The sequence below is a fragment of the Sus scrofa genome, chromosome 13 (assembly GCF_054392235.1).
Source record: "Sus scrofa isolate SSC_HxYL_T2T_F1_AM1 chromosome 13, Sscrofa_HxYL_maternal_Yorkshire_Landrace_v2.0, whole genome shotgun sequence".
NCBI lineage: Eukaryota > Metazoa > Chordata > Mammalia > Artiodactyla > Suidae > Sus > Sus scrofa.
The window spans coordinates 98,958,656-98,982,871 of record NC_139395.1 but is presented as its reverse complement, the minus strand read 5'-3'; the positions used below and the strand labels follow the sequence as shown (position 1 = coordinate 98,982,871).

Below are 24,216 nucleotides of genomic sequence, written 5' to 3'. Positions count from 1 at the left end.
AGACTTCCTTGCTAAGTTCAAGATCCTTACAATGGCTGCCAACTCCTAATACTTCAAAGACTGTCTACATTAATATCTTTCAAAGCCCCAAACCTTGGCAAGGAACAAAAATTGTTTTTGAATCTGCTTCAAGAATTGATATTAGAGAATAGGAGGTTTTCCTCTCAGCAAATTGAAGCTGAATAAATTGTTCTCTGTCTCCTTAGAAATGGAATTGATCGCTGGAGGTGAGCGCTGCTGCGTGGAGGCAGGGTGCAGTGCTGGGGAGGGGTGTGTGGGGGCTGAGAGGGGCCTTTGTTCTCTTAAACTATCAGCAGTTTGGTTTTTTTAAACCCAGTGTAGATGCTAAAATACAGGAAGTAAGTGCATTAGCTTGAAGTTTCATTAAAGACAACTGGAATTGCTGGATGATGGCTGCCTGTTTTCTTTTAGTACGTAGTCCCCAGGGAGCAGCTGCTCCGGAGCATTTCTGGGTGGCCGCTCTTGTCCTCGCCACTGTGACAAGTGAATTGAAACAATCCTTTGCAGACCCAAATTCAGTTCTGTTCACTGGAAGGAGACAACAAACCCCAGAGACTTTTCCTTGTGGTGCTTTTGGCATCTGCTTTGTCATTCCTTGGCCCTATACAAGCAGGGGTTCTGTGGTTTGAGAGTTTGGTGTAGTTCCCCCTGTGGATTTAAAAGACCCAGACTTTAAAGCCATCTGCCAAAAGGTTCTGGTGATGGTGTTGACTTTGTTATTTTTTCTTTTTATAAAAAATAACAGAATTCTTATACCAGTAAATATAAAACAGAATAATAAGACTAAAAGAAAATCCTACCTCTGTCTAAAAGCAACCACTGGAACTGCTTAATATTTTGGCTTTTTTCCATCCAGTCTTTCTTAGCTATTTTAATTTAGTCAAGAATAAACTGTGTGTGTACAATTTTGTCTCCTGCACTGTCTACCTGACAGAATCTAAGCATCTCCCATTAATTCTAAGTCTTCTTTGTTTTGTCATTTCTGGGCAAAGAGATTTATCTAGATCCATCTACTTTTCTTCTCTTACAATCTGTGGATTTTTTATCATTTTATTCTTTCCTATTTATGGATCAAATTAAATCAGATTCCACAACAGCTTTTTTTTTTTTTTCCTTTTAGGGAAAATGGCATATGGAGGTTCCCAGGCTAGGGGTAGAATCGGAGCTACAGCTGCCGGCCTACACCACAGCCACAGCAACTCAGGATCCAAGCTGCGTCTGAGACTCACACCACAGCTATTGGCAATACCGGATCCTTAACCCACTGAGCAGGGCCAGGGATTGAACCTGCATCCTCATGGACACTAGTTGGATTTATTTCTACTGCACTGCAATGGGAACTCCCCACAACTTATTGACACCATCTGAGTAAAAGGGTGTGTTTTAAAGGGATAAAATGTTCTTCAGTGTAGGCCCAGAAACATGCTCTAAGCTCAAAATAACATTTAATTGCTAATTCCTAGTATAAAAGAACTCAACTAGTATCCATGAGGATGTGGATTTGATCCCTGGCCTCACTCAGTGGATCACTCAGTGGATTCAGCATTGCTAGATGCACCTTGGATCTGGCATTGCTGTGGCTGTGGCGTCAGCTGGCTTTGATTCAAGCCCTAGCCAGGGAATTTCCAAATGCCACAGGTGTGGCCTTAAAAAGAAAAAAATAATAATAATGAAATTTTTAAAAACTGGAAAAAAAAGAAGAACTAGTTCCCCAAGAGACTCACAGAACTAAGAGAAGATTGTGGGGAGATTCAAAGGATGAGATTCATATCCTACTTCAGCATTCTAGAGAAAGCATCCATCACTAAGCTGACAGAACCAGAGTTCTCACTTGTCACTACTTTCTGTGTGATCTTAAATTTGTCACTTCACTTCCCTGAACCACAGAGGCTTCATCTGCAAAATGGGAGAAATAATGGCAACACTGTTTAGCATGTAATCAATGCTTGTTGGAGCTCTGTCCTTACTATTCAAAATGAAGTCTTTTCATTATGGAGTTATGTCAATTTAAACAATATAAAAATAGAGAAATGGAATTTTCAAAAGCCTTAAAAGTATGAAACCTGTTTCCTAAATTAACTGCATCCTCCTTTGGCTAGCATTTTTTAAACAGGTAGCGCATGTTTTGCCTAGGCTGACAATTTCTTTTGACATCTGCATAGCATTCAATATATTTTGTTCATCTAGGTCAAGTATGAATGTAGCTTCTCAAGAAATCTTATTATATGAATTAATCATAATGAAGGGCACTCTGGAAACCCAAATGATTGGCATAGATAGAATTCCAGAGGCTTGTTTCAAAAAATGTATGCAAAAACTGATTTAGTACTGCCAGGCATTTTCAAAATATCTGTGTGTATACAGAAAAACAGCATGACCACCATATACTCTTCCCTGATTATTAAAGCTGATTCATTGGGAGTTCCTATGGTGACTCAGTGGTTAACGAATCCGACTGGGAACCATGGGGTTGTGGGTTCCATCACTGGCCTTGCTCAGTGGGTTAAGGATCCAGCGTTGCTTTGAGCTGTGGTGTAGGTCGAAGATGTAGCTCAGATCTGGCGTTGCTGTGGCTCTGGTATAGGCTGGTGGCTACAGCTCTGATTGGACCCCTAGCCTGGGAACCTCCGTATGCCGCGAGTGAGGCCTTAGAAAAGACAAAAAAAAAAAAAAAAAAAGCTGATTCATTTCTCCTTTTCTTGCCCATTCTCCAGCCCTACCCCTCCCTTGGCTTCAGTGTGACTGAGACAACTGAGGTCATCAGTTGGCTGGGGAATCTATTCGCCTTGACTCCCATCTCAGTTCAGCCTTTCCTTTTCCTCTCTTGTGTCAGCAAGGACTTGGGTCATCTTCTTCCTCCTTTGTATCTTCAACTTCTGCATCCATTCCAGCTGTTTCTTTTCAGAAGTGTTTTTCATTGTAGACAATAGATGCATTTTAAACCACCTCTTCACTTGCTTTCTCTAAGACAGTCAGTCCTTTCCTGAACTTCCTCCTGCTCTCTGATCTTCTCGTCTTTGTCTTCCATCTGCTCTACTAAGGCCTCAAAGTCTACATTCAGAAAAGATCCCAAAATCATGTCCTTTCAGCATGTCAAAGAAATGTTGCATTACCATTAGATTTTATTATTTGACTTGTGTAAAGGAGACAGCTGTATTCAACTTTCTTCTTTATATATAGCTTATATGGCAGAAATAAAAGTACATATGAATACCATCAAAAATTTGTTTCTTTATCATTACCTTTTTACTTCAGGTATAGATGATACAGTATTGTCATCATATGTTGTCTTTCAACAATTAATAACTGAGAATCCCTATGTGCTGGATATTGAGGGGATTACAGAAAAATGTAATGATAATAGTTACCCTTCTTGAGTCCCTTATGTTTCCCAGAAGGTTTACATAATAACATCTTTGTACAGCAGGTATTAAATTCTCCAATTTTACATGGACTGATGTTGAGGCTTCAAGTTCTTAAGTTCACACAGCTTGCAACCAGAGCTGGGATTCAAGCTGCGTCTTTATACCTCAACACTTTCTTTTTATGACTCAACACTAAGAATATACAACAGTTCCTAAGAGGTACAGATTATGAGGAAGGGTGATTACTGGGGTTAACTTCAAGCTTTGATAAAAATTAATTATATGGTTTTTTTAATTTATTGATTTATTTTTCCAAAACCTAGAAAAACAGGAAGTTCTACAAAGTTTAAGTTTTGTAAGAAGTAAAAGTCAGTCACTCCTATCCACATTTTTCACTTCTATTTACATACCAACTTTTTTCTACCTTATAAAACCATACATTTTGGAAACAGATATAAAGCATTATTTTATGAAAAATATGAAAATATATTCAGAAAAGTTATATGCTGGCCTTTTACTCATCACTCTTCAGACCTATAGACTAGGAAATTTTACATGATTCAAGAGGTGTTGAAGATGTATCTCCCTGACAACTCATTAATTATTGACGTTTTCTCTTTTTCTCTCCATGGAATTCTAGAACTGGAAGAGACTGTTATGTAGCCTCTGTATGAAAATAAGCAATGACCTGAGAACCGAATGAAATTGGGACAGGCCTAATGAGAATCAGGAGGTGTGTGTAATGAGAGGCAGGCAGTGGGCCTAATGAGGAACTTAACAGACTCTCTTTCTATTACCCTTTTCCTATTTTTCAGGGTAATATTTTAAGCTGTGTTTTACTAAAATTTTAATCATATTTTCACGTGTGTTTTCTTATATTCTTATAAGTTTTAATGTAGTGAATATAATAGAATGAAGTGGCAAAGTTGTACCATAGTGTAGGTAGATGCACAGGGCAGTGTTAAAGTAGCCCTGGGAAATCCTTGTTATATCCGATTGTTTCTGTGCCACACTGGCGCCCAGTCTTTTCAGATCTTGGAAGCTGGTTATATTTGGAGGGAATATGAGATGTTTCACATCTTTCTCCTAGGTCAGGGAAGACAAGAAGGGATGATGTATGAAGACTCAGATGAATTGACAATACAATGTAGAGATGGAGGCTATTTCCAAAATCAGTAGAAAAGAAAACTGGGACCAATAAGATGACTGTCATGAGCATAAGGGAGAACTTGTGGTACCCATTACTAGGTTTTGGCCATTTCTGTGTAATAAGATTGTAAATTCCTCTATTTAACTATTAACTGCTTGAAAATAAAAATTATTTTTTATTCTTTATAGTATCCCCAGTGGCTAGCACAGTTTTAGCATATGGTAAGCCGTTAACCAATATTTGGAAATAAATGGGAATTGAAGAGGATACAAATAGTGATTTTAAACTATTTTCAAATCTAATTTCTTGACTGGTCTCATAAATAGTTCTTAAATGTGAACTACAGTATCTACAGTGCCTCAGAAAACACTGGTGAGTTTTGAGTGGGGAGAGATGCTCTGAGAAATTTAAATCTCAGGCTTGACCTTATGAGAATGCATGGTTTAAATTTATATTGTCTATGGTATCCACAATACTCAAAATACATTTAAAATTTAGTCCAGGTTGGAAGTCTTCCTGGAACAACTGGTAAAAACAAAAACAAAAACAAACATCTTTTGGAAGCCACATTCTAGACAATGCCATAAAAACACCACCTCTGTTAACGTTCCACCAACATTAGCTCATAGTCCAAAATTAAAGATATAAGGAAACAAACTACCATAAGATACAGCAGAAGTAGCAAACAACAGAATTGGAACCCAAGATTTGTATAAAGATTATAAAATGTGTTTTTTAAATTATAATTATTATTATTATTTGCTTTTTAGGGCCGCACCCGTGGCATATGGACCCCAGGCTAGGGGTCGAATGAGAGCTGTAGCCGCTGGCCTATGCCACAGCCACAGCAATGCCAGATCTGAGTTGTGTCTGCGAACTACATTGCAGCTCACAGCAATGCCAGATCGTTAACCCACTGAGTGAGGCCTGGGATCGAACCTGCAACCATGGTTTCTAGTCTGATTCATTTCTGCTGAGCCATGATGGGAACTCCATGTTTTTTAAATTATTAAAAAAAAAAAAAAAAAGGTGGAGGCAAAATGAGGAGAGAAAATAAATGATTACAATAAGGAGCAGGGGTTCCCGTCGTGGCGCAACGGAAATGAATCCGACTAGGAACCATGAAATTGTGGGTTCAATCCCTAGCCTCGTTCAGTGGGTTAGGGATCCTGTGTTGCTGTAACTGTGGTGTAGGACAGCAGCTATAACTCTGATTCGACCCCAAGCCCTGGAACCTCCATATGCCATGAATATGGCCCTAAAAAAGCAAAAAAAAAAAAAAAATTTTTTTTAATAAAAAATAAAATAAATTTAAGTTAAAGAAGTAAATAAATAAAAAATAAAATAAAGAACAAATAGATCAAATAACATTAAGTTCTTAAAAGGAAATATTAACAGAAATTCAGTTTATGTAAAATATGTATGTTAGAATGTATAACTTCCATCCCAGTGGAGAAATAAATAAGGAAAAAAGTCAATCATACAAAAGCAGGCAGAAATGGGAACTACAACAACAGCAACAAAAACTCCAAAGCATAGAAAAGGCAATGTTATTTGAAAGCAGATAGCAGGAATAAAATAAAATACATTAATAGCAAACAAAACTGTAAATAGATAAACTCATTAGTTAAAAGGAAGGAACCATAGATTTAACTTTTCAAAATTTTTGTTGAAGTATCACATACAGAAGGGGAAATGCATATAAGTACTCAGCTTGCTAAATTTTTGTGAACTGAACTTAACTATGTAAATAGCACCCAAGTCAAGAAACATCACCAGCACCTCAGAAGCCTCCCTCCAGTCACCTCCCTGCTCCTCTTCCAGTCTTGCCCAAAAGAGTAACCACTATCTTGCGCTAACAGCATAGATTAATTTTTATTTTTATTCCAGATTAGATTAAAGATTTTTATTCCAGATTAGATTAGATTATGTAAAGCAAAACTCATAAACTTTCAGAAGACAGTTTTTATGAACTCAGAGTTTGGCAAGACTTCTAAAGCACAAAAATATACAAAGGGAAAGATTGATCAATTTGACTTCACTAAAATAAAAAAAACTTTTTGTTCATTAAAAGACATCATAAAAATAGTAGAAAGTCTAGTCACAAATAAGAGAATATATTTGCAATTTGACATATAAATTCCAAAGGCTCAGTATCCAGGCTGTGTAAAGAATTCCTCCAAGTCAATTAAAAAAAGGATAAACTATCAATTGATTTGAAAACTATACAAAGGTATTAGATATTTCACATGAGAGAAAATCTTAATAGCCGTCAAAATGTTCCTTTGAAATGGATTAGCAATGACATCCTACTGTGTAGTGCTGGGAACTATGTCTAGTCACTTGTGATGGAGCATGATTATGTGAGAAAAAAATGTGTATACATGTATGTGTAACTGGGTCGCCATGCTGTACAGTAGAAAAAAAAATAATGTATTGGGGTAATAACAATTGATTACAATTAAGACTACTTGATAGGAAAAAAATAAATTAAAAAAAGTTCAATATCAGTGGTCATATAGGGACTTCAAATTAAACTGTTGAAAAAAAAAAAAAAACCCTAAATATGTAATTTAGTAGTTCAGAGTACAGACTCTGGAGTCAGCTTATCTGGGTCCAAATCCCAGATCCACATACCTAGTTATATGCTGAGGGCAAGTTACTCCTCTTACTTGGTCTTTGGTTTCCTCATTTGTAAAATGTGGTTAATAATTCTTCTTACCTCATAGAGGCGTTAATCTCATTAGAATTATTTCATTTGTTTGGGTCAAAATATTTGAGTCATCTTTGACTTCACCTTTGGTCTTCAGCAAATCCTCTTACTTCTGTTTTAAAATATATATACAAAATTTTCTCTCCTTTCACTAGCCTCGTCACTGCCAGTCGTCCAGGTTCACCCACATCTCCCACCTGGACTATTACATAACCCTCTGACTGGTCTTTCAACTTCAGTACTGGCCTCTGTAGGCTATTTGCAACACAATAGCAAGAATTATGGTGTTAAACCCTTATCAGAACCATGTCACTCTATTGCTCAAAACCCTCCAGTGCCTTCCCATCTTCCCCAGTAAAAGCCTAAATCCTAAATCCTTCAGTTTCCTAGATTACCACATCCCTGATTCTCACTCCCATCTCTTCTTCTTCCATTCTCTTTTTCTGTTCCAAACACACTGGGTTCCTTGATACTCTTCAGAGCCTTTAACTGGAATGTTCCTCTTCCAGATGTCCACCTGGCTTGCTTCTTCACTATTTTAAAAATCTTTACTTTGTCTTTACTTTAAGTCAATGATAGCTTTGTTGGACACTAAAATTTCAACACCCACCTTGATATTTTTTCAACCACCATTGAAGGGAAACCAAAGGCAAAAAAATAACCTGGTGCCTTTGAAATTCCTGGGGCAAAGTCAGTGAAAAGGAGGGTGCCATTCAGCTAACACTTGAGATAATCCCACTTTTTCCTAGTTTCCTACCTTGGCCACATGGCACATGAGATAATTTCTGACATTTGTACTTTCCCTCTCAAATTTTCTCCATTGGGCTTGCCCCCTCCTGCCCAAACCAGACATTCATTCATTCATTCACTCAACAAAAAGTTATTGAGGACTTACTATCCAGTCACTGTTCTAAGAACTGGAGATATGGTAATGAACAAAACTGGCAAAAATCCTTGCCTTTTGAAACTTAAATTCTATAGAGGAGCCACTAAATAAGATAAATAACTGAAATACACAGTATAGTAGTGATATGCATTAAGGTAAAAAAATAAAGCAGGAAGGGAGTCATAAAATATCAAGTTGTTTTTTTTTTTTTGTTTTTTTTCCCCAAAGAGTTCATGCTACTGCCAGGGAGATGAGAACCACAGCTGAAATACAGCAGTCCCCATACCCATTCCTGCTAGAGTGAAGGCTCAAACTAGACACAACCCAAATACTCATCAACAGTAGAATATTTAACTGCATTGCCATTGATTTATACCTTAGAGCTGGGGGAATGAATGAATCAGAACTATGGAAAAATGAACATAGATGAATCTCAGGAGCAAAATACTGACCAATATATTCTATGTGATAAATAAATAAATAAGTACATAAATTCAAAAAACATAACAACCAATAATGTATTATTCAGTGATAGTAAAATTTTCAGAAAAAAAATATTAAGAAAAGTAGGGTAATAAGGTATACAAAATTTAGGATAATGATTACCACAGAGGCAGAAAGGAAGGGATGGGATCACAGAGGAGCAGAGAACAATTTTGAAATGTAAAAAGCCATGTTCTTTTTCTTTAACTGTATGGGGAATGTGTAGACATATGTTATATTATTTATTTTTTATATTTCTCAGTTATAAGATTCCATATCGTCTACTTGATACATAGCAAAATTAATTTTAAACAAAAATCTAAAGAAAATGCTTAAAGAAAAAAGGCTATTCATTGAACAGGAATCCCAGTCAGTCAATAAACATGAGAAGTTGTCCAAACTCACTATTAATCAGGACTACAAATAAAACAATAATCAGATAATATTCATGAGATTGTCAAAAATTTTAAAAGTTGACCAGGCTAGGTGTTTTTAAGGTTTTAGGGAAACAGATATTCCAATCAACTTCTCGTGAAAAGGTAAAAAGATATACTCACATAGAAGACAATTTTGTTCATCTAATAATTTAACAATGTATAAACCTACAACCAACAAAATTTCAAAATGATTCCATTTTTATTCAATATATTTTCAAAGTAATACCATTTTTGAAAAATATATGCACAAAATAATATTTTTTTTGTCTTTTGTCTTTTTAGGGCCACACTGGCAGCATATGGAGGTTCCCAGGCTAGGGGTCCAATCAGAGCTGTAGCTGCCAGCCTACGCCACAGTCGCAGCAATGCAGGATCTGAGCTACATCTGTGACCTACACCAAAGCTCACAGCAAGGCCAGATCCTTAACCCACTGAGCAAGGCCAGGAATCAAACCCTTGTCTTCATGGGTACTAGTTGGGTTTGTTAACCACTGAGCCATGATGAGAACTCCCACAAAATAATATTTTTGTGAGTATAGCTTTTAGATAAAAATAGACTACATGGATTGGAGAGAAATGGACCAGGAGGAATAGTCAATGAGGGTTCTATCTTCTGTAATGTTCTAATTATTTTTAAGCATATTTATGTATTGCTTGTTTAATTATATTTAATCTTACAAAGGAAATACAATTACAGCTGCATACAAAATTTGCAGCTAATTAAATGCAGTATTTAAATGAAATTAGAGCATTTTCATCCTTTAATGTTTATATTAAAAACTATGATGAACTTAAACTCAATGAGTTAGAATATCAGTTAAAGAAGTGAGAAAAGAAACAAGCAGAACAAGTCCAAAGAACAAAATTAAGTAAAAAATAAAGATAAAAACAGGAATAAAAATAGAAAACAAAACTACAATAAAGAGGATTAACAGAGCCAGGTTGTTTATTTGAAAAGACCAACAAAATAGACAATCTTGATAAAACAGAAAGAGAAAACAAAAATTATCCATGTTAGAAAAGAAAAGGAGGTGGTAACCATAGGTGTTACGGAAGTTAAAAAGTTAGTATGTCATCCAAATAAATCTAAAAATTTAGATGAAATGGACAATTTCCTAGAAACATAACTTATCAAAACTGTCTGACAGGGAAAAAAACTAGATAGACCTATACTTGTTAAAGAAATTAAATCAGTTGCTGAAAATCTATTTACCAAGAAATATAAGGCCCAGATTATTTTATGAGTTCTAACTTTCAAGAAACGGATCTTTCAATTTTATACAACTTTCACGAAAAAAGATAAAGGAGGAATGCTCCCCAAATCATTTAATGAAACTATTATAATACTCCTGAAATAAATATCAGTCAGTGGCAGTAATAAAAATGAAAAGTATATGCCAATCTCACTTATGAACATATGCAAGGGTTGTGAACACAATATCAGCAAGCTGAATTCATCAATGTAAAAAAAAGTACACTATGACTGAGCTGGGTTTATCCCAGGAATATAAGTATGCTCTAACATCAGAATATTTTCAGTATAATTTACCACATAAACAAATGAAAAATAAAAAATCTCAGTAGATATAGAAAAAGTGTTGAATATGACAGAGTCCACATAAATTGCTTTAAAAAATTCTTGGCAAAATACAGAGGAAGAATTTTCTTTATCTGAAAACAGGTATTCGGTTAAAAACCCATAGAAAATACCATACATGGCAGTGAACTTTTTAGAAGTGCAATCCCTTTTGAATTGTTTAAGTATTCTTTTGGTGTATGTTTTGGTTGTCTTCTGTATTTTTTTTTTATTTTAAGCAGTGAACATCTTAATGTAAATCTATGTATACTTGTCACATTATTTCCTTAGGAAAAATTCCAAGAAGTAGAATTGTTCAGATCATGGTTTTACATCCTATAAATTTTATTATATTTTCCTAAACTTCTGTGAAGGAAGACTGTGCAAACTTATAGTGACATAAATCATTTCTTGAGAGTTCCCTTTTTATTCATCTTACTTATTCAACAGACTTTTATTGAGCATTATGATACGCTGAGGACTCTGTTGGGGTTTGCTGTTCAGTGACAAACAAAGCAAATATGCTTGATGCCCTTCTGGAGCTTACAGATTAGTTTGGGGGTTGTCTGTATCATCTTCTTTAAGAAATTGCCTGTTTGTGACTTAACCCATTCTTCTGTGTTCTCAGTTTGATTTTCCAGAAGATAAGATTTTAGGGTATTCGGTATCTGAAGTATAAGGGGTACAAGGAATGACATCTCTTTGGATAAAGTAACTTTGTTTTCCAAACCAAAAGTAGAACAGATGGGATAAAAGCACAAGAGTACTTATATGGGGACAAAAGAACAAAGTATTTGAAAAGAGGTTGGTGTCCTCAAGTCAGAAATATATGATTACTTCTCCCAGGGAAAGGGAGGGAGTGCAGCACACAGAGAGGCTGGGGGCGTAGGCCACAAACTGCATCGTGTTCCCAGCTTTGCCTTGAGCAGGCTCTGCAATACTCCCATATGGACAGTAATTTCACTCAAATTAAACACAGAAATCCCTATGGAGGAGGACCCTTCAATACTATTTATCATTCTCAGTCAGCAACTTTAAAAAATAATACAAAACTCAATGATGACAAGATAACAAACTAGCTTCAGCTACAGGCTCCTTCCTCCCAAATCAAGTCTGGAGAATCTACATAATTGAGAAGCATGGAACTGAGCAGATAACAAAAACTATTAAGGACACCTGGAAAGGCCAGAGGTGGTCTCGAAGTGGTGTGAGGAATGGCCACACCTGCACAATAGCCCAAGCAGGAGCCAGAAAAGAGGATCATTTAGAGATTTTAACTTCTGCATTCACCCATTGCCCTCATTGTTTTGGGATGAACTTCACCTGCCTTATGGCCATAGCCTAGGGCAGCTGTCAGGGACAAGAGTAGCATCTGAGCAGTAAAGAAGTTGATGAAGTAGTTCCATTGTGACTTAGTAGGTTAAGAACCTGCCAGAGTGTCCGTGAGGATTTGGGTTCAATTGCTGCAGGCTGCAGGATAGGTCACAGATGTGGCTCTGATTTAGTGTTTCTGTGGCTGTGGTGTAGGCCTGCAGCTGCAGATTTGATTTCACCCCTAGTCCAGGAACTTCCATATGCCACAGGTGCAGCCATAAAAAGGAAAAAAAAAAAGTTAATGAAGATGCAGGATGATCCGCTGCTCTGCCCTTGAGTATCCTCTTTCTTCATCCCCTAGGCTGATGGAAAATGACTGACTGCCTCTTCCCAGTGTTGCTTTGTTATAAGGATTTAAGTGTGAGTCCCTGCCAGAGGAATTGCCAAAAGACTGAACCCAATTCAGTTTTGAGGGGTGATCAAAAACTTGATGGAGGCTTTCTCTACCCTGGAGCTCATCCCTTCTCATCACCTAAAAATCACTGAAGGGGCGCTCTAGTATGTGTCCTTCCTAATATTTCATCATAGCATTGGCAGACAGGATTGACCCTGGAAAATATGAGCTCACGGGGCAAGATAACAAGATGCCCAGTGAGCACAACTACTAAAAAACTGAGACCAAAATCTGGACATAGATAATAAGAAGCAAAATTATTGGAAAAGGCAAGCCAACCACTTAAAATAGGTATAATTAGGAGTTCCTGTTGTGCCTCAGCAGTAAAAAACCCAACTAGTATCCATGAGGACACAGGTTTGATCCCTGGCCTTGATCAGTGGGTTAAGGATCCGGCATTGCTATGGCAGTGGTGTAGGCCAGCAGCTGTAGCTCCAATTCAACCCCTAGCCTGGGAGCTTCCATATGCCATGGGTGTGACCCTAAAAAGACATAAATAAATAAAGCATAATTAGTATCCTTAAAGAGATAAAGGAGAATAATACTAACATGGAACAGGTGCAAGAAATTGTAAAAATAAGCAAGTGGAATATGAAATACCAAAAAAAGTTAAAATAAAGAAAAACAGACACCACTTTTATCTAAAACAAAATTCAAATTGGTCAGTTAATAGAAAAGTCAGTTAAAGCAAGGAATTGTTTGAAAAATGACACAAATACCTCCGACATTTAATTGTCACTTATATAAATGCATGTATTTGCCAATCTTTAGATAAATATTCAATGCTGCTTCTTTGAATCTTAAAGTTCTAGGATATCTTTCCTGCACAAAGCACACCCAAAATATATCTACCAGAAATTCCAGTTTCTATTTTTGTGTTTTTAGTTCAGAGCCAAGAATTAAGAGACATTGGTAAAACATATAAGATTCTTCTATATTCAGATGTATTTTTGGTAACACTTTACAGTTGTCCTGCTGACTACCGATTTAGTAGCATTTTCTAAGCAGCTAAATGTTACCAATTCTTTTCTACAGATTCAACTTAGTTCTTCTGAAAAACTTCAACTCTTTCTTTCATAGTCATATTTAACTTACACAGTCAAATTAACAATTACAAATGCCAACTTTTAGCAAAGATAAAACAGATTTGAAACAAGTGGAATTGACTCTTGTTAAGCCTGAAATTTTGGTGGTGAGAGAAGTAACTTGGGCGCACTGGAGAGTAACCTCGTACCTTCAGCACTTAGTGTGCAGAAGGCATTGGTCACCGAGTTTTCCAAAAGGAATGGAGCATTAAACTAGGGAGAGGAGACTGATTAAGAGCTTCTAGTACATGTCTACAGCAGAGTCTCTCCCTTGATATTATGTACCTGATTTGTTTTGCATATAAACTCATTTTGAACATCATCAAGAATACACATGTAGCTCAGGAGAAATTTCTGAAGGATCTTTGTGGGGTAACTTTGAAGTACCTAAACAGTTTGAAACAAAAATAAAATTAGCTCCAAACTACCAAAGTAAGTGAAAGCTAAAACTCTCATTCAGAATTGATTTATGTATGCATGGTTTTTATGTGGAAATAAAACTGCCTTCCTTGGAAACAAAGAGAAATATACTGTTGTACTGTAATAATTCATAATTTTTGACATTTTAACCATATTGTCAAGGGTGTGCAGTGGATTCAGTACAAAGAGGCTTTAAGGAGGGGGGGCTTTATAAATCTTGCTGAAAAAGAAAGCTCAACAAAGTTAATTGGTGTAAACTAACAATTTTCTGGAGTTTGATACAAGCACTGACAATCTATGTTCACTACATTTCAGCTGTACATTACAAAGAAACAAGTCAAGCAAATTTAATTTTCATCAACTATTGATTTATTGATATCCATGCCTTCATAAAAATCATTTGGTAGCTGTTTTCTAATTAGATGGCATTATTCAAATGTCGTATTTCTTTTTGTCTTCACTTTTATTGATTTATCTGATTTATAAAGACTCCCAATTTCTTATCATGTTTAGCACAATCACTGTTCTACTCTAAACCTCAGCCTTCTACTGAATGCCTTTCCATAATCCATCTACCATAGTTCAGAAATTAAAGCCAAAATCTTTTGCATAATGAAGAAGATTTTTATTCCCAAGTTGTGCTTTTTTCTTTCCTTCGTCAGTCAAATAACTCTGTAACTATCTGGAAATCAAGAAATTAAGAGTTTGAATATTACTATTGCATATATTGAAAGCTGAGTATTATGTATATATATTAGACTGAAAGTCATATTGAAATACACAAGAAAAAATCTATACTTCTTTTTATTCTAAATTGTCACCTATCTCCATGTATTGTACAAAAGATGATCACAAAGCAAAAGGAAAAGTTGCGCAGAGAGATTGTTCAAATTAAATAGCAAATCAGTTGAGTTAGTCTTCAAATTATTTTCCCTCAAAAATGGGAGATGGGGGGTTCCCATCATGGCTCAGCAGTAACAAACCCAACTAGTGTCCATGAGGACACAGGTTTGATCCCTGGCCTCGCTCAGTGGGTAAGGGTCTGGTGTTGCTGAGGCTGTGGTGTAGGCTGGCAGGTGCAGCTCCAATTCACCCCCTAGACTGGGAGCTTCCATGTGCCTCAGGAGCAGCCCTAAAAGGAAAAAAATAAAAAGCGGGTAGAGATGGAGTAAGGGTGGTAAATTTTTTTTTTCTGAGAACATCTGATTAATATTGTACTATCATAATAAAGTATTCAAAATCAGCTAATTTAGAAAAGGAATTCAAATATGATAGATGTACTAACAATGACAGTATCTATTAGGAGTAATACAACAGGAAGCAAAGAAGCTCTAGAAATTTTCAAGCTGCTAATACAACTGAGTGTTATTCCAAACTCATGCTTTAACTTCTCAATCTGAAATACTGAGACAAAGCCTTTCTTGAAGAATACTGGTTTGATTCCAGTGTTTTACACTTGTCCTGATAGCCTAATGCATGATGTTGTGAAAGAGCTGATTATAAAACATCACTGAATAATGTCCTCAATCCTAGGTATTTTGGTTTGCAACACTTTCATCATGGAAATGGAATGGCATGCAGAAGGCAAACACAGCTCATAGTATTTGGGGCTCAATATTCTGTATGTTACAGGTGGTCAGTCTTCATGTAAAAAGAGCACATTATTCTCATAGTGGATAGAGTGGTGTATCCTCAGCCATGTTGTGGGTGGTTGTCAGATAAGTGATAAGTGCTGGGGTATTGGTATTGACATCCTTGGAAATCTTCCTTTTTTGTGAACTTTCCTCATACTCCTACTCAAGAAAGAATTCAGCATAGGCTAATCATAAAGATAAAAAGACACACAAGATGAATAAGAAAAGAGATTAAGAATAGATAAAAAAAGAAAGAAATGGAATATTAATCTTCAAAAATTTTCATATGTGAATTTTTATGCCAATGCATAACAATATCAGTGTTTCTCTTGGTTATTCTCTAAGACATTTTTTTAAGGAATAGTTTTAATTTTGGCAAAGAAAATATATTATTTCAACTGGTTAATTTTCTTTAACTAGTATTTATTGGCAAGACCACCAAGAAATTAATTCTTATGCTGTGACTTTTTTTTGTTTTCTTAAGGGTCAGTACTGTTAGATTTACTGAGAAGGTCCTTCTGGAGAACTCTTATTTGAACATAATTCTGGTTACTGTAGCCACTAGCCCTTGCAGGTATTCTAGAGGCCCACATGCCAACCACAAACTCCTAGCAAAATGTTTACTTTTAAGATTAACAAGACTGTGGAATGGGAAGGGGCAGTTGCTGCCTACAATAGAAATGCTTACTACTGAAACTCTTCTGATAGAATCCCTTTTCTGCAGTGAGAGCAAAGCAGTATGGAACAAAATGATATCCTATTTGCCTTAATTTCTATCAACTAAAGAAGTAGAAGAAGTGGTTGAAAGTGATAGAGAACCAAATTTTAGCTCAACATAAGGAAAGATTTTCTAACAGTTATAGATGTCCAGAAATACCATTTTCTTCCTGGAAGCAGTGAGGTTTCTTCCTTTGTCTGTGTTTAATTACAAGCTAGAGAGCCCCTTACTAAAAGTGTTGGAGCAATCAAGCATTGGCTAGGCATCTGGACTACATATACGCTCTAGCTTTGAAACTTGTGTTTCTATATTGTTGGGTATGACTGTATATGAGTGTATGTTTAAATTCACCAAAACATCTCTAAGCGCAGTCTTATTTGGGGAACCAGTATTTCTGATCAATATCATGATAATAAAGCACTTTGAAGTTACAGACTTGAGAAGCTATTTTTAACCTAATAGGATATTAACTTAAATGCAACCTTAAAACTCTGCACCAACTTTTACCCTAATAGCCCCACAAAAAGGAAGAATCAAAAGTCGAAAGCTTCCAGAAATAAGAACACTATTATCAGTGTTTACTGGCTAAAGTAATTTAGTAAATTCACAGAAAATAACCTTCCCCTTAAGTTATAAGCTCAAGGATTTCAAGAAAATCTGGCTACACTATTTATTCAGTTTAATGAAACAATTCCTTATAGCTGTAACTACATTTATTTCCTATATTATCTTTACTTACTTAATGATGCCTATTCATCTTCCTAAAATGTGTTTTGTTGTGTTTTTATAGGCTGTGCTTTTGATATTCTCATGTTTTTAAAAAGTCAAATTAAGTTTAAAAGAAAACAATGAAAAATACAGTGGATGGAAGAGGGCAAGCAGCCAGGAATGCATAGAGAACCCAAGAATTCTCAGACAAAGAAATATATGATGAAGGACAGTTCTCTAAACACAGAAGTGGTATATACATCCTTTACTCAGGGGCTGCATGGTCTTAATCTTGAAGAATCTGATCTAGGGTTTGGTGGCCACCTCCTGCAAGTGGGGCAGAGACATTGCATGGTTTGTCTTATTTTGGTAGATAGATGATAGATAGATAGACAGATAATAGATGATAAATAGATAGTTAGGCAGATAAATAATAGATGATAGATAGGAAGATAGATTTTATATATATATATAAAATATTGAGTGCAGTTTATATATATATACACATATATACACACATATATACATATATAAACACACATATATACACACACACATATATATATATATATATATAAAACTATATACAATCATTATTATGGTAACATGGGAAACAAAGTCCAGAATTTCTCCAAGGGCAAAACAGGTTGGAAGGTGGTGGTTGGGAAGGAGATTTGTCTTGAAGTTACAAATACACAGCTAGAGCTTTGTTTTTACTTTTTGTTTTTTGAAAGGAGGAAGAAGGTGGGAAGGATTGTCCTGGGTGAGTGAATGGTAATAGGCATTGGGAGAGGATAAGTATCCCCCACCTCAAGTCACCACCCCCCCGCCGCCATTATTTGGGTACAAAGAAATTTATCCTTTGTGTTTCTTTACTTAAAAAAAAAAAATGTGGTCAGAGTCACAGGTATCTTCCCTATCAACCAAGTGTTGCTCTGATGGTCAAACAAGATGTATATACATATGAAACTATGCTTTGTAGACACTAATGTGTTACAAATATTCACCAATACTATTATTAACAAATATCTTGCTATCCCTGAACCTGAATTGTGTCGAACAGAGAGGCAGCCAAGTCTGGCAGAAGTGGTATGGGCCTTGAACAAAATTCACAACAACCCAGTTCTTCCCTTTTTTGTGTTTTACATGGGCAAATGAGAGCAATCATTGAGCGCAGTTTCCCCAGCTGTAAAATAGAAATAATATCAATTTATGAGTTCTGTCGTCATAATAATGTGAATTGTTAAACATTTTTAAAGCAAGCAAAAGCCTTAACATACGTCTTAAAAAAAAATGAGTCCCATTAGCATTATTAGTATTTTAGAAGTAGTAATACTAATATTATCGCTATGTCTTAAATCTAGAAAAGGATCTCAAAGGATTGCGCTTGTGTTTATTTGTAACTGTAAATCTCCAGCTTTGTAAGGAGAGGCTTCACTCTGGGAACCATGACTTTGACTAGCAATGAAGACTTCAGATCTCTGGTGTCCTTCCTAGTGGTAAAGATCACAGGTCTTCAGCACAGTTCATCTCCTGTGCTACCTCTAAAGCCCCTAGGAGGTACTGGGTTCGCCTTGAACAGATTTCCTCAGGACTTGGGACTAAGCAAATATTGGAATCTCAGGAGCAAAACTTTATCATTTGAATAGAATATATTACAATGTTTAATTGCAAATTCCCCAACAGAGGAATAAAAGTAGTTACAGATATACCCAATAATGTATAAAAAATGAAATCTGAGATAGTCTCTAAAACAGGCTCCCTGTTAGAAATAAAGGCACATTTTATAAACAATCATCATCATCATCATCATCATCCCAGGACAAAATCATGGAGAAAATAAAGAATATATTTAGTTCTTCCTTTTACTTTATTACAGTTTTGTGTGTTAACATCCCAGTTAAAATGAATTTCAGTGCATTACTTGGACAAGTAGATGAAAGTCTGTGGGTTGTGTTGAACTTTACTAAGCCAAATGAAAGCCATATTGAGGAATTCATGTGAATTTAATTAGTGTTAGTTAAGCAAGGCAGGGTGAACTGCTGTAATATATCTGTGCATGAACCATAGTAATATGGTAGTTTCATTATTTTACTAATAGGAGAAAAAGTCAATCAAAATTAGTAATAAACATATTTTATAAAATAGATGTGCCTTTTTTCTTTCCAATAAGTACAGTAACACTGACCAGAAAACATATGTTTTTAGAGAACATGGTTTGCTGACCAGATTTAGTTGTTTAATTAACATGTGAGTGGTTAGCATGAACTTTCAGAATTCTTAAACACAGATTGTCCTCTTAATGCAGTTTAAATATTTCCCTAGTCTTGTTTGCACTATTAACTTGCTATTTTTTCCTGAAGAAAAGCTTTGCTAAGCAAATATTACTTTTAACCTGGGTCCCCTCCAAAAGCTTACAAACTGTGAATTAATGGAAATAAAGCAAATGCCGTTTATTGTACTGGATAAGTAAAACATTGAATCAAGTTATTTTTCAGTGACCCTGAGTGGGAAGAAGGTAGATTTGAGGTTATTCATATTGAATACTGAATCTGCTAGTTTGGCATTTGTTGTTGTTGTTGTTGTTGTTGTTATTAATTTGGGGGTGGAGTTTGTTCTCTTTTCCTTTTTCCAAAATTGACCAATAAGTCTATTCCCTCAGTAATTGACAACTCCATGCCAGACTCAGGCCAAATTGGTTGCTTCTGTCAACTTGGCCTTACTGTAGATTCTCCTTCTGAAACTTTTCTTTAGGAGATTTTTGCATGTTAAACACAAAGTTGAATTTGCCCACACATTTTCATTAAGTGCCCCAAGAAGGAAGTTATTATGAAGCCTATTCATTCAGAGGAATGTTGTTACATGATATAAATAGACGAAAGACTGCTAATCAGTGCTGCTGCCTCGCTATGAAGTGAATTTTTTTTTAAATGATAACAACCATCTACAATTTAAAATAAAAGAGTCTATGAGATTGTCAAGGTTTTTTAAATTGATAAAAATTAATTTTGGCAAGAGTATGAGGAAAACAACACCCTCTACACCATTATTAGAGATATAAAAGGATACAGTCTTCCTAAAGGGCAAACTGGTAGTATGTGGAAAAAGAAATGTTAATGTATATCCTTTGACAGAAGTAGCCCACATCTAGGAATTTCACCTAAGGAGTAATCACTCAGCCGGGGAGAGGTATTTGTATAAAGATCCTCAATGCAGTGTTGTTTCTAAGGAAAAAATCTGAAACAACCAAATGTCTAATCATGGATAATGAGCATGGTGAAATAAAATTTGGTATGAAGATACAAAGGGACATTTTGCTGCCATTAAAAATTATTTAGTAGATTCAAATTTATTGCCATGGAAAGAGGCTTATGAAATATTATTGAATTAATTAAAGTAAGTTGTTAAAAAATGCAGTCAGGAGTTCCCGTTGTGGAGCAATGGTTAACGAATCCGACTAGGAACCATGAGGTTGCGGGTTCGATCCCTGCCCTTGCTCAGTGGGTTAACGATCCGGCGTTGCTGTGAGCTGTGGTGTAGGTTGCAGACGCGGCTCGGATCCTGTGTTGCTGTGGCTCTGGCGTAGGCCGGTGGCTACAGCTCCGATTCGACCCCTAGCCTGGGAACCTCCATATGCTGCGGGAGCGGCCAAAGAAATAGTAAAAAGACAAAAAAAAAAAACGCGGTCAGATTTATGTAACATTATGCATGTGTTCTATATAATCTGTGGATCTATGAATAAAGAAATCATTGAAAAAGATGTTCTACAAAAAGATAAGTGCTTTCTTGTTGTTGTTTGTATTTTTCTGCACTCAAGAACGATTTTTAAAGAAAATAAGGAAAATGTTAGAAATACATAAGAATGCTTGATAATATCCTGAAAATAAAATGAAGAGTTGCTTCTTGAGCAAGGTTAAAGGAAGAAAACATTTGTAATATACTTTATTCTACTTTAAAATTTTTGTTTTAATTTAATTTAGTTTTTTAAACAGTGAATGTAGCATATTCATGGTAAAAAATAATAATAATACAAATGTCAAGTGTCCCTAAAGTGAAGTGAAAGTTATGTGTAAATGTATATATTAATCTGGTTTCAGACATACAATTGTATCCTTTGTTTCTTTAACTTACATTCGTTTTTAATATCTCTCTATCAGAAGTCCTAACTCCAGCTCATAATTGCTGAATTCATCACATGCATATCTGAACCAAACAAGCTGGGCTGAATGTAAGGAAAGAGGTGGACTCCAGAGACAAATTGGGGTGTGAGCTACTAAGAAAATGTGGAAAGGATCCTAGTCAGCAAAAAGTTCCTTCTAGAGTAGAATGCATTTGGGATGGGGACCAGAGGAGGCACGCTATCAATTTAACCTTGACATGTGATTATTAATAATCAAAAACCAGGTAGCTGCTCTGAACTGAATGTCTCTCCACAGCTGTCTCCACCCCACAAATTTATTTGTTGAAGTCCTAATTCCCAATGTGAAGGCATTTGGAGGTGGGATCTTTGGGAGATAATTAGGTCATGAGTGTGGAGCACCCCTGAATGGGATTAGTGCCTTCAGAAGAAGAGACAGAAGAGAGGTTCTCTCTTTCTTTCTGCCATGTGAGGTTACAGCAAGTAGGCTTCTGTTTGAAACCAGAAGAGGGTCCTCACCAGAACCGAACCAGCGAGCACCTGGATCTTGGGCTTCCCAACCTCCAGAACCATGAGAAATAAATTCTGTTGTTCAAGTAATCAAGTTCATTGTATTTAGTTATGGCAGCCCAACCTGCTATGGCAGATTAAGGCCAGATCTCACTTTTTGAAAAAATGAAGATACAATGAGGTAGAAGAGTGTCCCCCATCTCCTATATTTCCCCCATGTTTCAAATAGTCTGTGGTTACTTGGGCAGCAGTGTTTGTTTAGATGAGCTGGCCTAGAATGTAAAGTGAGTGCTCAGGATAATTGATGATCTCTCCCCCTGCAGAAAGACCATCCTATACCAAAGGAGCTGTGGCTTTTTAATCCTTTCTTTCTATTACTGGTTTTAAATAAGGTGTCTGACAAGCTTCTGCTTTTCTTTCTGTCAACTGTCAGTGGAACAGGTATTGGGCATTATTTGTGGGGCTGTAAATACATTACATGAAGAAATAATGAGTCCTTAAAAAGTCAAGAGAAATGCCTGCAGAGACGTTTACCTAACACGGTGATTTATGTAGGTCTGGGAATGAAGTTTCAGAAACTTCCAAATAAAAAGTCTGGAACATAAACTAAAGTCTCTTCCAAATCTGTCTGCTGTGGCCCCTGGACACATTTCCCTTTCACTTCTAATCTGGAAGTTGGAGAACGTTTTTCATGTTCAACTTAAATTGTTTAGTTAACAGTCTAAGAATAACTCTTGGGAGCATCCTTCAGCCTAACATGTTATTATTCTATTCCTCTCACTGAATTTGATGTATCTATTGTGTTCTTGCTGAATAAACTGATCTTTGGGATTAATCATTTTCTTTTTACCAGCTAGAAATTGTAGACATTTAATGGATATACCTACATCAGTCAATTTAATGAGTCTCATTGTCTGAACTTTGAAGTATACTGATCATTCTAATGTTGAAATAGAATAGACATTCATCCTACAAGTTTCTAAGTTTTCCAAGTTTGTTTCTCCTGCCTGCCTGAGGAAGGTAATTTAGCTTAGACTTTTTTTTTTTTTTTAATTTAGTTTTTCAAGGTCTGGGAACTCAAATGCACCTATTGGATGATGTGCAGCACAGAAGGGCTAAACAATTTTTGCATTGTTCACTACAGAACATGTTAAGAAAACCACATGGTTTCAGATTCTGAAACTGGGAATATTCTGTCATCCTAATAGGAATTGCTCCATGGAGGATCATGCTTGTTAATATCACCCCGGAGTATCTCTGGCAGCTTTGCAGCTGGAAGGGAGGCTGGGATGTTGACACGGCTGTGGCATCTGTCACTGGGTAGAGAGCCAGGGTAGAGTTTGCTGGCCCAGCAGGATAGGCAGGGGCCCACGCGCCCCCCCAGAGGTTGAGCCCAAGGCCAAAGGATGGCCTTTCCAGATGCAGGAAGATCACCCAGTCACCAAATACAGTCTCAAGAAATTAAGTGGACTCAAAGCTGAATCATAGTTAATGTGTTTTGTTTTCTGTTTTGTTTTCAGTTGTTTGAATTTATGAACTTCTTGGCTGAGAACGTCATCTTCTGTTACATGGGTCTGGCGCTGTTCACGTTCCAGAATCATATCTTTAATGCTCTTTTCATACTTGGAGCCTTTGTATCCTTTGAAATACAGAGCACGGGGTGATGAAAGAAGAGAACAAACTTTAGTGATTATTCTGTTAAATAGTTACTTTCTTCAGATTTACTGCAAAGCTCAAATTCAAGGCAGATATGTAATTCTAGTTAGGGGAGAAAAAGCATCCTAAGAAATTGCAATCTTTATGAAATGCTTATGGTTCAGGATAAGAAGTTCAGAAAATCATGAGGGAAATAAAGGGGGAAAACTAAAAGAGAATGACAGCTTTTGAATATTCAAAATATGTTTAACTAAAATTATGAATCATTTACAAAAAATTTTTGTCAGTCTTTTTTTTGTAGAGAAATACATTAAATCTTCATTAGAGTATATCAGCCAGTTCAGGATTTAGAACTTTGGAAATATTTTCATTACAAGATGGTAAAATTTTTTTCCAGCAAGGACTCTGAAAAAAGAATGAACAGAATAAAGAGCAAGTGAAATTAACATGATGGATGTGCTTTCAATATCTTCAGCATTGTGCTCTTGTAAGTTAATTTTAATAAGAGAGCCCCTTTCTTATAAGTAAAAAGGCAGGTACAATCTACACCTCACTTTAAATGCAGAGAGCTTAGTAAGCATTCCCAATGGGAATGAATGTCTATCAGAAAGAATACCGAGCTACTCAGCATGTCCCCAGGGACAGACAGCAGCTGTTGTCCTTCTTCCCAGATGCCCCCTCTGGTCACAGGCAGATGATCCTAACAGCCAGGAGATCCGACTCCTCTCTGGAGGCGCTGGCCCAACTAAACGCCTACATCTGCCTCTTGTTCTCTTTTCACTGAGCAGTCAAGTGAATTTTCAAATTCCAACCAAAACCTGGGTCTTAGAAGGAAATTCCCTCTTCCCAAATAACTCCATCCCGTTTGAGGACAAACTAGACTAGACAGACTATCAGGGAAGGTGTCCGAAAAGACAGAAAGGGAGAGGTGACTACCACCAATATTTT

General features: G+C 36.2%; 1 protein-coding gene across 9 annotated transcripts in view; it reads left to right on the top strand.

Moving 5' to 3' along the window:
* Window positions 1-24,216, top strand: part of SLC9A9 (solute carrier family 9 member A9) — a 685,137-nt gene that overhangs the window by 435,978 nt on the left and 224,943 nt on the right. For all 9 annotated transcript variants that reach the window (XM_084989945.1, XM_084989943.1, XM_084989947.1 and 6 more), the window contains one exon: window positions 23,133-23,246. In XM_084989945.1, the coding sequence (XP_084846071.1) occupies window positions 23,133-23,246 (114 nt within the window). The remainder of the gene's footprint in view (window positions 1-23,132; window positions 23,247-24,216) is intronic.